Here is a 14,800-nt window from a genome sequence, read left to right as displayed (position 1 = left end):
ATTAATCTTTTGACAGCCCTATTTAAAATATATTTAAAAAAATTAAATTGTAAAAATATTTTACAATATTACAGTTTTGCCGTATTTTGATCAAATGGTGAGCAGAAGAGACTTTGTTCAAAAACATCTTACTGACCTCAAACTTTTGAAGTGTAGTGCAAAACACATGTGTGAGCCAATGACATTTAATCAAACCTGGTGAAATATGTCAACAGATCTTGGGCTACTTTTAATGGTGCTTTTTTTGTCCTTGACAGTCGAGGTCACAGTCATTGTATGAAAAAAGAGCATGATAAAATCTCTTAAAAATGACAAAGGAATAGTTCAAACCCCCCCCCAAAAAAAACAACATCAACTAAACCATTTGCTTTCTTTTGCAACCGCTTGCTTTCTTGCCGCTAACTGCTCAAAAGAAAAAGAAGTAATCCTCTAACACTCACTTGTTGGGTCTCAAGCTGCCGGAGTGCAGGTGGCTCTGGACAGTTTGCCACCTCCCGGACTTGCTGGTCCCTGCGCCTATGCAGCTGTCACTGCGACTGGGACCCCCCACTGCCCCCCCACCACCCTCCCCCTTCTCCAGCGATCCACTGAAAGAGGGAGGAGAGAGATAAGGAGATTTGCAAGAACAGAAACGACAGGAGAGTTTGAAGAAGAATGAAAGATTCAGACAGAAGGAAGAGAAACAGATTGTTCAGAACCCTTCAGGCAGAGCAATAAGGAACAGAGGTAGAAAACAATTCCACTGGAACCCCAGCTGTAAACCAAGCAGGTGTAACGGGAACGTAGACGGTAGGGGTCTGAAGGGGGCAGACGCTCGGGTGCTGAGAGAGCAAGCAGATGGGTCTGATTTACAGGGAACATGGACGGACAGTAAAAGGAAGGCAGATGTTGTTGGAATTGCATCCTATTTGTTTGTTATGCCGCACACTTAAGAAAAGTAATATTGATGTATAGACTGTCCCTGCAAGAAGCCAAATTAATTACACCGCGAGAACTTGCTAAAAAAATATCTATTTTTCTTGGTCTGAAAGAAAATCTAAAATATTGTACACCTCAGTGTTCTATATAGTGCTGCACGATTTGGCCCCGAGTGATTATTAAACAGCTTAAGGCTACAATTGAATAAAATAATATAGTTATAGGCATTTTAGCTGTTTTCAAACACTAAAAATGACCATGTAAAAGAATAACTTTAAGACATGACTGCTAGCTCCAATTCTACTATTGTAAACGCCTTTTTACCAACATCCACTTTAGTGAATCAGGTAGGACTACTATGACTATGGTAATTAATATGCATGAGCTAGGATGAATTTTCATAATTGTGTCCTACCCACATTTTACTGTATGATTTTTTTCTTATTTATCATTTTATTCAATTAAAAACAGAGTGAACTGCCCTATACACAAGCTTAAACCAGCCTAGGCTAGTTTGCTGGTCTTATCTGGTTTAAGCTAGTCTCCCAGCATAGTGTGGACAAGCAAGTGTTAGTGTTAAAGGCACAGTATGTTAGTTTCGCCACTGGAGGTCGCTAATTCAAAACAAAAACAAAGGCGTAGCTTGAGGATGGCAGAAATTATGTTCATGGGTGAGATAATGTATTCAATTTTTATGAACGATACTGTGGTATGAAGCAGGGCGGGTCAGTTTATCTGATGAATTAAAATTGTGGGGTAACGCAGTGCTGTTTTACTTGGCCAGAACAATCATAATAAAAATAAATTTGAGTGTGTTGAAAGTTATATTAACGTTACTCTGTGCGTTCGCTCTGTGGCTGGTATGAGACAATTTTTGCACATTGCAGTAAGCAAGATTGATATTAGAATATCATATAAATATCCAAATGTGTTGCTAAATTACATGCAGTTAATTTTAAAATATATAGTATGGTGGAGAAAATGCTGTATTATTGTTACTAAAAAATAAAGGTCTTTCTGATTATGCTAGCCACTTGACAAAATAACAATTTCTATGAGGCATGGTACAAACAGGTTTCAAACAATAAGACTAACTGTGTTGAGCTATTAATGATTTGTTTTCTGTCGATAAAGTATACAAATAGTTGCTCACCTCTCTAATAAAATTTGGTGTTTCCATGGTTTCTATGGAAGTAGAAGCGGAAATCGAGGATAACGCCGATATGCCGTTATTGACAGGTGACGCAATGAAACAATCCGTGTCCTGATTAAAATAGCTTTTTTCTCTGGATTTAAACATGGTTGGAAGCATTTGGAATAATGTAAGTACACGTCAAAAAAATATATAACATTGTTCTAGTGTTTAGATATTTTAATCCAAAAATCTTACATATTGTGCCTTTACGTACATCCAAAACTATATACAGTATATACAGTATATATATATATATATATATATATATATATTAGTTTCTGTCTATAAATGATCCAAACAGTTGCTTGCTTTTTAATAAAACATAATATATAGAGTCTTTGGTGTTTCCATGGTTTCTGTGGAAGTAGAAGAGGAAATAGAGGGCAACCCAAATTTTCTAATTGACAGACTAAAACTGAAATAAAAATAAAGCGAAATAAGACTGATAAAAAGTACACATCACATAACAGTAATAAAAAGCCAATTCAAAATATGAATAAATACTATAACAGTTTATAAATAACACTAAAATAATGCAGAGCTAAGCTGGGCAGCCAGCAGGTCTGCTAGCCTGACATTTGAAAAGCAAAACCCTTTTAAAACTTTGAAACAGACCAGGCTAACTAGCTTAGGCTGGTTTAAGGTTGATGTTTTTCCAGCATAAAACTGTGTGAATGCTAAGAAAGCAGAATTGGATTTCATTGCACTTTTGGGTCAACTGAACGAGAGAAGAGAAGAACTTCAGCGTGAAGAGCAATTCGTTCTATCATCAGCGGAGCGTGTTTAATACACAACCTAATTTACAGACAAAAGCCTTTGCGCACTGGTTTGCAGTTTTGCACATGCTTTTTAACATGAGAGCAGCTGTTTCAGTGACATTTTATACACTTTAAAATCACAGTATTTGTCAAAATAATTGCAATATAATTATGTTTTTACCAAATCGTGCAGCCCTACTTCTACATGATATTCAAATCGCATGCACACTATCATTTATATTTTTGGGGTTTAATATGATTTATTTATTTATTTTGGCGGAGGAGGACAATACTTTTATTCAACAAGGATGCATTTAATTGATCAAAATTTACAGTAAAAACATCAAGAAAAGATTTCCTTTGAGGCGTATATTCATCAAAGAATCCTGAAAAAATAAGCCTCACGGTTTTTCAACATTGATGATAATCAGACATGTTTCTTGAGCAGCAAATCAGCATATTAGAATGATTTTTGAAGGATCATGTGACACTGAAGACTGGAGTAATGATGCCGAAAATTCAGCTGTGTCATCACAGGAATAAATTACATTTTAAAATTGTTCTGTTTTTACTTGTTTAAATAAATGCAGCCTTGGTGAGCAGAAGAGACTTTCAAAAATATTAAAAAAACCTTACCTACCCCAAACTTTTGAAAGGTAGTGTATGTATAATTGGGCAAATACTAAATTTGATCACATACATATTTTGACATTCATTTCTATCAGTAAACTGTATAAGAGATACCGGGCATTGGATCAAATTGTGTTTCCCATCATGTATTAACCATTCTTGCTTTCCCTTCAAAGTGAGACAGGGACTGATGTTCACTGGATCTGGACAGTACAGTGACAGAAGAACTGATTACACAGCGACAGCAGAGACAGACTAAAGGTTAGCACTTCAAACACAGGTGTCGTGACTAGCATAGACGGCAACAGATCGACGACAGCCACTTAAGACACAGATGACCCATAACGCAACATTTGTGTCAACCTCAGGGGGTGAACAGAAACAGAGGGAGCTTGACATTTCTTAAAGCAGATGGCAAGGTTGCTGACTGCTGTAAGTAGTGTCTTAAATCTTTTCATTTTTTATTCTATAGTGTTTAAAGATCTCCTTATTAAAGTTGTTCACACTGTCAGCATCAATGAGATCTTTGGTTACATTTTATTTTAAGTTGAGGTAGTTACATTGTACTTACTCAAAGAAGTTCTGAGTACTTGGTTTAGGGTTAGTTACTTGTAATTATACATCATTTACTGTTATTACTATAGTAAGTACCTGTAGTTAAATTAAAGGGCCCTATCATACACCTGGCACAATGCGACATCAGGCGCGACCAAAGTGTTTTTTGCGCAGTTATCACTCGCACTTCTGTTCGCCCATGGGCGTGCTGGTCTAAAAAACGAGGTGCGTTCAGGTGCATTGTTGGCGCGTCGCAACTGCAGCTGAACACGACTGCGCCATTGACCAACAAAAAACTGGTCTAAAGTTGCAGTATTTTTGTGTTATTTAAAGGATGCATTAGTAATTTGCGGCTATAGGCGGGTGCACAACCCATGTACACTCTGTTTATTACACACACAGGGATGCGCAGCAGTACGCAAACATTTTTAAATATTACAAATAAAAGGACTCCTCTCTGGGGAAGGGTTGAGTCTATCAAACTTTTGCTAGTTTAATGACGGTCGGAGTGCCAGAAAGGGTTGTATATCGTCATGTGCTTAGAGCGTTAAAATAGGACCCAATGTGAAAAACCAAACCATTTCCGTTAATTGAATTAAAGATTAAATAAATGAAAATATAAATACTAAAAATTCAGAAAAGCTAAATAGAAATGTTGGCAACTAACTAAAGTTTAAGTACAACAATTATTAGAAAGGAAAAAAAGAAGATGTTTTTGTACACTCCTGAAACTGTGTCACACAGGTCCAGACTGAGAGTCAAACTACAATGGGGAAGTTACAGGTGACTGGAGAGACGAAATACAACACGTACAAATACAACCATAAAGGCACAAAAAGCACAGCAACACAGCAGAAGAGCCAACGGTCAACCCTCAACATTCAATCAGGACTAGATAAGATGGCAAGAAACCAATACACTTCCAATCAAGTAGTTCTTGAATGCATCTAAACCTTTCAGGTCAAAGGTCAGGGATTTTGAGGGTTGTCCGTCTCCATGGAGACCATCCATGGGCTGGGGGTGAAATGTTAGCGGTTAGAAACATTAGTGCTGCTGGCAGGGCTGTAGGGAACTGGGGGCTTGAGAAATGTTTTAGCGATCCATCGGCCCATTAATGGAACAGTTCACCTCAAAAAATGCAATTTCGTTCTTATTAACTCTTATTTTTAAATCTGTATCTATTGTACAGTAGTGCATACAGTATGACTCATGTGCTATATTCAAAGTCTGAGGTCACATGATAGCGTTGAGCAAGGAACAGACAAAAATTTAAGTCGTTAATCTTCCAAATTGCAGCTCTCAAACATCATTTGGAGATGTGTTTTTCAAACTTGCCACATCACGAGCCGTCACGGGATCCGAAATGAAATTTGCGAATGAAATTTGAGAGCGGTGGAAGTGTGGAAATCCCACATGAAATCTGTGCCTGCAGGAAAATTCACAGAATGGGAAAGTACATCTATCACAAAGTTTCCCAAAATCAGTGCAGAAAAAAAAAAAAAAAAAAAATTGCCTGCAGATTTTGTCTGACTTAGATTAATAGCACAAGTAATTTATAGCACATACAGTAGTAATATAGACTGCTTTTATGGTACCACCATCCTGATCTTATGAGACGGTGATTTTGAGGAGGTGATTTTGCATGATTCGTATGAAAATGTAATTTAAAAAATTTTTTATTATTTAAACACTTCTGTTATATGGATAAAAAATGGGCCAGGAAAAACTAAATATTAAAAAAATAAATAATCAAATAAAATCATGTATTTCTTCAGTGGATGACTGAATAGACATCTTACTGATCATATATTGAACACGTACTGGTGTTATGAGTGTGTGTGTTTGTGGGAGGGAATGTGGACTGTAATTATCAGCATGTGGATGAGAAGTGGGCAGGGACCAATCTGTATCGGTCTCCTATCAATTAGATTCTGATTTATCCTGGGAATTAATCCAGAAAGACTACTTTTACTCGAAGATAATGACTTCAATTAAGCAATTAAATTACAAGTAGACTGCAGAGTGAAGCGAACCCCACTACCCTCTGTGGAACTCAACCCACGTTTCGCCCGAGAGTGATGGGTTGACCTAAAGATTGGACATTTCATCTCGTTTCAGTCTGGATTGTGGTGTATGCTGAATGATAAGAAGCCAACAAGAATGTTAGAAAATGACATGGACTGCCCTAGATAGCTCTTACAGATGGGGTCAATGGGAAATATGGCTGGTTTGCCTTTTGCCGTGCTTTGTGGGTCATGCAGATTGACCTTTAAGAAGATGTTTAAAGCAAGTCATCAACTTTATCTGCCTTAAAAAATAAAGCCTTTTATAGGGTCATTAGATCCTTATTTATATCGCAATGAACACATTTTCCAAACAAATGTTCATTACTGTTATACAAAACTGTTCTGTTATTTTTTCTATGGTATATATATATATATATATATATATATATATATATATATATATATATATATATATATATATATATATATATATATATATATATATATATATATATATATATATATATATATATACCATAGAAAAAATAACAGAACAGTAATAATACACAATAATAATATTTATTATATATATATAATCTATATAATTTGTATTTATTTATAATTTTTTCTTTGCAGTAATGAGAATTTGGGGATTTAAATGAGCTTAAATATCAAGAAATTCATGAATATTCATAAAAATATTACTTGTTGCACTGATTTTTTATATATATACAGTATATATATAAAAAAGTCGCTGGTTTTATCGATGATAGATGTGTAAATGTATATTTGTATGTTAAGCATATGTATGTATGTACGTTCATGTAAACGTAATTTTCCTATTTTTTCCTTTTGGTTTTGGGGTGAAATATGACCAAGGACATTGCTTTGTGACATTTGATAGGTCTCATGATACACAGATGAGTCCCTGTAAGCTAAAGAGGATCGCTGGAATGGAAGGCCGGAATAGAGAGGATTGAATGGACTTCCCCTTTCAGTACAGCCCTGCACAGAGAGAAGGGGTCCCTTACCAGACGCAACCAAGACTCACTTGGGCGTGAGGCGAGGGTCTCCATAGGGGGCGTAGGGGGACATGTTGAGGATGAACTCCTTGGGTGGATAGGAGCTCCAGCGCTGCTGCACAGTGCTGCTGTCGTTGTTATTCCAAAAGTCCCTGTCTAGATCACTGCGGCCAAAGAGAAAGACAGGAGAAAGAGCCACAATGAGTCAAACTGAAGGAAAAACAGATAGACAGACAGTCTAGAGAGAGAGACAAAACACTGGTGTAAAACTACAGTAACTGGCAGAGTGGAACCATCCAGTCACAAAGAGACTTTTTAAAAAAGGTTTCTCTTGTCTAACATTGTTCCAGAGCCCCTGTGTTTTTAAAAAGTCTTGAAAAAGTAACATAATTCTGAATAGAAGAGACAATGTAAAAATAGATCTAAGGGTGAGATTAAAGGGGTTTTAAGATGGATATCATGCACAAAGTCATATTTATTCTGTGCTGTCAGTACACTCGCTCTGACTCACAGAGGAGTCTTTTATAACCTACTGTAGTTCTTCTAATCTCTATAAAAACAACAGAAGCTAGTCATATCAGAGGTAAGAAACCTAATTAGTGCTGGCGGTAGGATCAAAATTGTATATAATACCCAGTTCAGTCATGAAACTCTAACGTATTGCTAATTGGTTGTCTCGCGGCCATTACTACAGCCAATCTGGCATTTCTTCCTATCTATGCTAGTATGTATATATTTCGGTCCGACACGGGTAGCGTTAGACAGCACGCTCATCTTCACCCTCCTCCACCCCAGCACCACCTGTCTTAGATCTGCTACGGGGGTCTTTTGCAGCAGCACTTAATGTCATCTTGTTTATGGAGCAAGTATTCGTACTTGCTTTGCAGCAGCGGCAGTTTTATTTTCGGTGACTTCGTGTTCTAGCAGAGCAATTTTTGTGTACTTGCCTGCAGCCACAGCAGCAGCGTAGCAGATCTAGTCCGCCAAAACCAATCTTATTTACATCTACAGCAACATTATTCATTTAATAAAATTGTGTTCAAACTATTCTGAGAGTAGTCATGACTGAAATATAGTGGTATATATATCAGTATATATAGATGTTTTATGTAAATTAAGCCAAATTAATCCAGTAAATACTTTACAATTGGAAGATACTTCATCTAATTTCATAATTGTACTTAAATGAGTCATGAACTGCGTTGTTTTTATTGTTTTATGATGCTTCCTGGAGTACACTTATAATGTTAGAATGCTTTTTACATCAAAAATTATCATAAATTCCTACCCTGATTTTAGCCTTCTGCTCTGCACGCTCTGTTTTAAGGGCGTGTCTGCTGTGAGAGTTCAGTGTAAACGCCCACTACTGTGATTGGCTAACGTCTTTTCATTGGAAATAGTATTACTCCCTCTTTTAGCAAGTTTTAACTATTACAGCTTTCATGGTTAACTACTCGTGAAAAGTGTTGCATTACATTTAGATCTGTGGCATTATATTTAGGTCTATGGCATCATATTAAGATCGTGGCATGAAAGGTTGCAGTGATGATCATTTTAGCCGATCATACACATGTGGAGCACATGAAAGCAGCGATCTCATTATTGCTACTCGGTAACTGTACACTAACGAATGCTTTCCTCTTCACTAACAGTGCAAACGTGATATAGTTAAGAGATTCGTTGAATAAAACGGAAGTCACTGATAAACTCGTCACTGATAAACTTTTTTTATCGCTTTCTTTATAGAATTTAATCACCCTTAAATAACAGATTATTTTCATCCTACTAAGAGAAACAACGCAAGTTGACGTTTAGTCACTGCACTGGTTAGATTTACTGACACAGACAAAGAACATGCCGTTGAGTTTGCTATTCAATGGCATGTTTATTGCTTGGTAGCTCAATCTGGTTTAACACTAGGCCTTTGTTACATGCATGAATCGGTGGGCGGTGCTAAACAGGCAGTGATGAAGTAGGCATTGATCTTCTTCTGCAGAGGCGGTGCTTGCCTCCCTTTGACGTCATAGATCCCCACTATGAAAAACCTGTCGTTTGCTGGGCCTGGTGTCAATAAAAGGTTTTATTGGACTAACAAGGAAGTTTTCAGTTCCGAAACTTACAGGATATTCTTATAGTATGATGACCTCTTATTTGTCAAAAGCTGAAGGAAATTTTGATTTCTCAGTTCATGACCCCTTTAATTTCATCTGGAACTCGAAAGGGTGGCTGCAAACCACAAGATACGATCATTCAATACATTGAATGAAGTCTCATGTCATATGTATCATGCATTAAAAACACTCTTAAAGCATACTTTTCCAAACTCCAGCATATCCACATTAGAAAAAAGTTAAGAAATGAAGTATATTTCAAGCGGATGGCCTGTGACTTGAACACTGCCAATCGATGAGCTGTGATGTTTAGTGGTTTCATCTGTTCTGACAATGTCGGATCAGTCTCTATTAAAACTCTAAGCCTTATAAATGAATCTAGCATTAATATTTAATTTGGGTTGATGCAGGCATTTAATATGGTAATAAAACTCTGAACATATTGGAGGTGGTCCAGGTACTAATTCACTCTCTCTCTCTCTCTCTCTCTCTCTCTCACACACACACACACACACACACACACACACACACACACACACACACACACACACACACACACACACACACACACACACACACACACACACACACACACACACACACACACAGACACACACACACACACACACACACACACACACACACGTCTGGTTCACTATCTTTGTGGGGACTCTCCATAGACGTAATGGTTTTTATACTGTACAAACTGTATATTCTATCCCCTTACACTAACCCTATCCCTAAACCTACCCATTACAGAAAACTTTCGGCATTCTTACATTTTCCACAAAAAAAAAAAAAAAAAAAAAAAAAAAAAAAAAAACAATTCTGTATGATTTATATCTTTATAAGTTTTTTCCTCTTGGGGACCTCAATTTAGGTCTCCACGGTACCACAAGTCTCCATGAGTCTGTGTGCATTCCAAGTGTGCCACAAGAGTCCTGAAAAGTGAAGCCAAAGTGTCTCGATCTCCCCCAGGTGGCTGAATGCAGTATAGGTCATAACCCCTGCCCTCTCCATGGGACAAACTAAACAATCAAATTACACTTCAAATACATTTTTTTCCAAAGTTGGTTTCTGTACATTCAAGTGTTCGTTCTTTAAATAAGTTTTGGGGTGTGATGTTATGATTGACAGCTGAGATTGACAGCTTCTCTGAGCAAAGTAGTCACTGAGGCACCTACAGACTTTTGGGAGTAGATAGGAGCTTTAACTTTAATTTCTACATTTCCATAACTGTTTATTTTACAAAAAGTTGATATCGCAGCTCCACTTACTGCCCTCACTACTGCAGAGACTCGAGACCCAAGATGTCAGCGCCATATTTGAACACTGACGGCTTCCCTTTCTTCAATGGAAGAGAGGCGTCGTCATCCATCTTTTTTTACAGACTATGATGCATTCAGGATAAAGTCCCCACCGTGATAGAAGCACATGAACACACACTCACTCACTCACGCACAGATGGGAAATTAAGTAAGAAATTGATTAAGTAATTTTCACATAATATATGATTGAAATCTTATTTTTCAGATCTTTTAATGCTACAATTGCAAATGACCAAATCTATATGGCATCATATTTCTGGCCACCAATTCCCTTTCACTGATTGGCTCATTTCTGGTGCTTCAAGCTGCTCTAATAGTCATACTTGGAGAAATAAACAATTCATATTTTAATCTAAACAGAAATTAATTACTATGGTGTTACGATAGTGACACTTTAAAAAAATTATTTTGAGAACAAAGTTTTATATATAATGCAACTAATGCAAAATTGTCCTTATTTTTTATTATTACGTGATTACTGAAAATGATTACTTAATTATTAAATTATTATTATTTAAATCATTTTAATATTTTAATTACATTATGAAAAACATTAAGTTTGATAATATTCTCAAAATATTCTGATTTCATTCATCAGAGAGTGAGGAGCTGGCAGACCAGATGATCGTGGAAGATGTGGTTTCAAAGCGAAATGCACCTATTTAAGTGAGTTTGTCATTGTACCATTTGTTGTGTTTTCATGAACTCACAATTCAAGCAACCCACCCGGAATTGGCGCTAATTTTAAACCGAAACTAAAATGAGCACGGACAACAGGCATTCATTTTGCGGCCGCATTGTTATTCATTCATTGCCGCACAGAGCGTGTCCAGTCTGGCGCGTTTTCAGTTCATGCCTATGGAAGCTTGACTTTCAAAGGAATTAATTGAGAACACTCGCTTTGCTCCGCACCGCTCCGTTATGAATGTCCGTGCGGCCGTCTGTGTCTCACATTCTGTGAGTGAGATCCCACCCCTGTGGGCTGGTTGAAAACATGCAGAACTAGCTCCTACTACTGTCTGTAGTCTCTAGCCTCTGGCTCAGATGACGCAAAATGCCGATATTTGTGTCATCTGAGGTTTTTTTTCCAGACATAAAATGTGAAGCACGGGGGTGAAGCACGATCATTCGAACATACTACCGGGTTTGTACTGATACAAAGCTTAAATGCTAAATCGCTGAAGCAACCCTTTAAGCATTGTAACATCCCACACTGTTGTTGTAGGTTTCACTCCTCCTTTAAGAAAATAAATTTAAATGTCTCATTCGCAGTCTGAAGATGAAAAGTGCAGCGGATTGGCTCTCCCTGCCCTTGTGCGGTCACAGGTGATTAGCTGTCTGGCCTCTTGTACTGATATAAAAACAGTATCCATCTGCTCCGAGCTGCATTGGTGTCTAATTAGAGCATTGCCTGATTAATATTCAGGCTGCAGTTGTTACCAGAGCAAGTGCTCCAAGTGGACCAGCTTCACACTGCTGACCTGATAAACATCGTCTAGTGTGTGAAAGCCATCATTTCACACACACTCACTTGCTTTGAGGTGATTCCTGTGTTATTCCTTAGTATCACTGGCTATGTTCAGAATGAAATAAGGTTCAGGATTGGCCTGATACCAAGTAGTAGTTATGGTATTGATACCTTAATATGAACAGATGGTAGGTAGGTAGACCACTGAATATGCATAATGGGTTTGCTTATCATGTAACGGGAATATACTAAACCAATGTAGCGCCTGGACCAATCAGACACCCAATTACTTATTATATTTAATGAATAATCTATCAAACCCATTCTGCCCAACAAGCAAACTACAGTGTGTTCCAAATTATTATGCAAGTGACATATCAGAAGGATTAAATAATAAACGTTCAATAAACAGTACAATAAACATTCAGGTTTTTGTATTTTTTTTATTTCTCCATATCTTTTTATAACTGGTAACTGGTATCAATCTCAGACAGGTTTGTTAATTAGTTTGCTAGGTCTACTTAAAGAGGTTGTTCCACATTATTAAGCAAGTCACAGTTCTCATGCAATATGGAGAGGAAGAAAGATGAAAAGCATGAAATGTTGCAATGTTATGCAAAAGGCATGAAAACAGCTAATATTGTGTGAAAACTGAATGGAGATTATTAAACTATAAAAAATTGTGAATAATTAACAGCAGATCTCGTCAGATAAAGGCTTAATAAGGAAAGTTTCAGTAAAAACAATTTTTTTATTAAAAGGACAGTTATAAAAAGCCACTATTGAGCAGCAAACCGGTATTTGAAGCTGCTGATGTCTCTGGAGTCTCGAAAATAGAGAGAAACGTTTACAGTGGGTTTAGAAGTACATTTTCAAACAGTTTTATTGCTGTGGTGTTTTTTGCAGCATTGTCCAGGATGAAAATCCTTTTATTTCAGAAGGCACTATCCTTCCTTTTATACCATTGCAGAAAATGGTCAGTTATAAACTCCACATTGCAAAAGTAATTTTGACACCATCAGAGACCCTAAAGGTACCTTCCGTCTCACTTCCCAATATTCCAGACCAAATCATCACCCGCTAGCTCAGTATTGTTGGAACGTGGTGGCAACTCACCAGCCATCCAGAAATCCATCCATCCATCTTAATTCAGCCAATTATAACAAGTTATAATTAAATATTCGGTAACACTTTACAATAAGGTTGTATTGGTTAACATTAGTTAATGCATTAGTTAACATGAACTAACCATGAACAACACCTCTGTTCAGCATTAATTAATCTTTGTTAACGTTAGTTTATAAAAATACAGCTGTTCATGGTTTATTCATGTGCATTAACTGATGTTAGCAAGATTTTAATAATGCATTAGTAAACGTTGAAATTAACATTAACAAAGATAAATAAATGCTTTATAAGTGCAGTTCATTATTAGTTCATGTTAACTAATGTAGTTAACTAATGTTAGCTAATAAACCTTATTGTAAAGTACCAATTATTCATATTTCCCTTTTGAGCTAATTTGCTACACCAATAACTAAACTAATAAATTAGATTAGCTAATTATCACCACAAGCCGAAATATATAAACCACTTTAAATCTGCTGTACTTGTTTTGTACAAGTTTACTGCACAACCCTTTACAAGTACACTATATTGTCAAAAGTTTTAGGACACCTGCCTTTACATGCACATGAACTTTAATGGCATCCCATTCCTAATCCATAGGGTTTAATGTGGAGTTGGCCCACACTTTGCAGCTATAACAGCTTCAACTCTTCTGGGAAGGCTTTCCACAAGGTTTGGGAGTGTTTATGGGAATTGTTGAGCATTCTTCTAGAAGCGCATTTGTGAGGTCAGGCACTGATGTTGGACGAGAGCGCCTGGCTCACAGTCTCTGCTCTAATTCATCCCAAAGGTGTTCTATCGGGTTGAGGTGCAGGCCAGTCAAGTTCCTCCACACCAAACTCGCTCCTCCATGACTTTATGGACCTGTGCACTGGTGCGCAGTCATGTTGGAACAGGAAGGGGCCATCCCCGAACTATTCCCACAATGTTGGGAGCATGAAATTGTCCAAAATGTCTTGTTATGCTGAAGCATTAAGAGTTCCTTTCACTGGAACTAAAGGGCCAAGCCCAACCCCTGAAAAACTACCCCACACCACAATCCCCCCTCTACCAAACTTTACACTTGGCACAATGCAGTCAGGCAAGTGCAGTTATCCTGGCAACTGCCAAACTCAGACTCGTCTATCGGATTGCCAGACAGAGAAGCGTGATTCGTCACTCCAGAGAACACGTCTCCACTGCTCGGCCATGGAAACTTATTCCATGAAGCTCCCTATGCACTGTTCTTGGGCTAATCTGAAGGTCTGTAGCTATTTACTCTGTAGAAAGTTGACGACTTCTGCACACTGTGTGCCTCAGCATGCGCTGACCCGGCTCTGTAATTTTACGTGGCACCAGTTGACTGTGGAATATTTTAGTAGTGATGAAATTTCATGAATGGACTCGGTACCTATCACGGTACCACGCTTGAATTCACTGAGCTCCTGAGAGCGACCCATTCTTTCACAAATGTTCGTAGAAGCGTCTGCATGCCTAGCGCTTGATTTTATACACCTGTGGCCATGGAAGTGCTAATAGGAACACCTAAATTCAATGATTTGGAGGGGTGTCCCAATACTTTTGGCAATATAGTGTATATTAAGTAGTAAGCAATACATACATTGTATTCCAACAACTGTTTTATAAAATATGTGAAACAATAAAAAATGTGCAACAATAAATGTTTCAAATGGTAGTATGT

General features: G+C 37.4%; 1 protein-coding gene across 1 annotated transcript in view; it reads right to left on the bottom strand.

The window, feature by feature from the left end:
* Positions 1-14,800, bottom strand: part of syt7b (synaptotagmin VIIb) — a 119,346-nt gene that overhangs the window by 65,092 nt on the left and 39,454 nt on the right. Inside the window, exon 3 of the mRNA XM_079841337.1 lies at positions 7,114-7,248. Within this exon, the coding sequence (XP_079697463.1) occupies positions 7,114-7,248 (135 nt within the window). The remainder of the gene's footprint in view (positions 1-7,113; positions 7,249-14,800) is intronic.

The sequence above is a fragment of the Gobio gobio genome (assembly GCF_949357685.1).
Source record: "Gobio gobio genome assembly, chromosome: 2".
In the NCBI taxonomy this organism is placed as follows: Eukaryota; Metazoa; Chordata; class Actinopteri; order Cypriniformes; family Gobionidae; genus Gobio; species Gobio gobio.
This window is presented reverse-complemented; position numbering and strand designations above follow the sequence as displayed.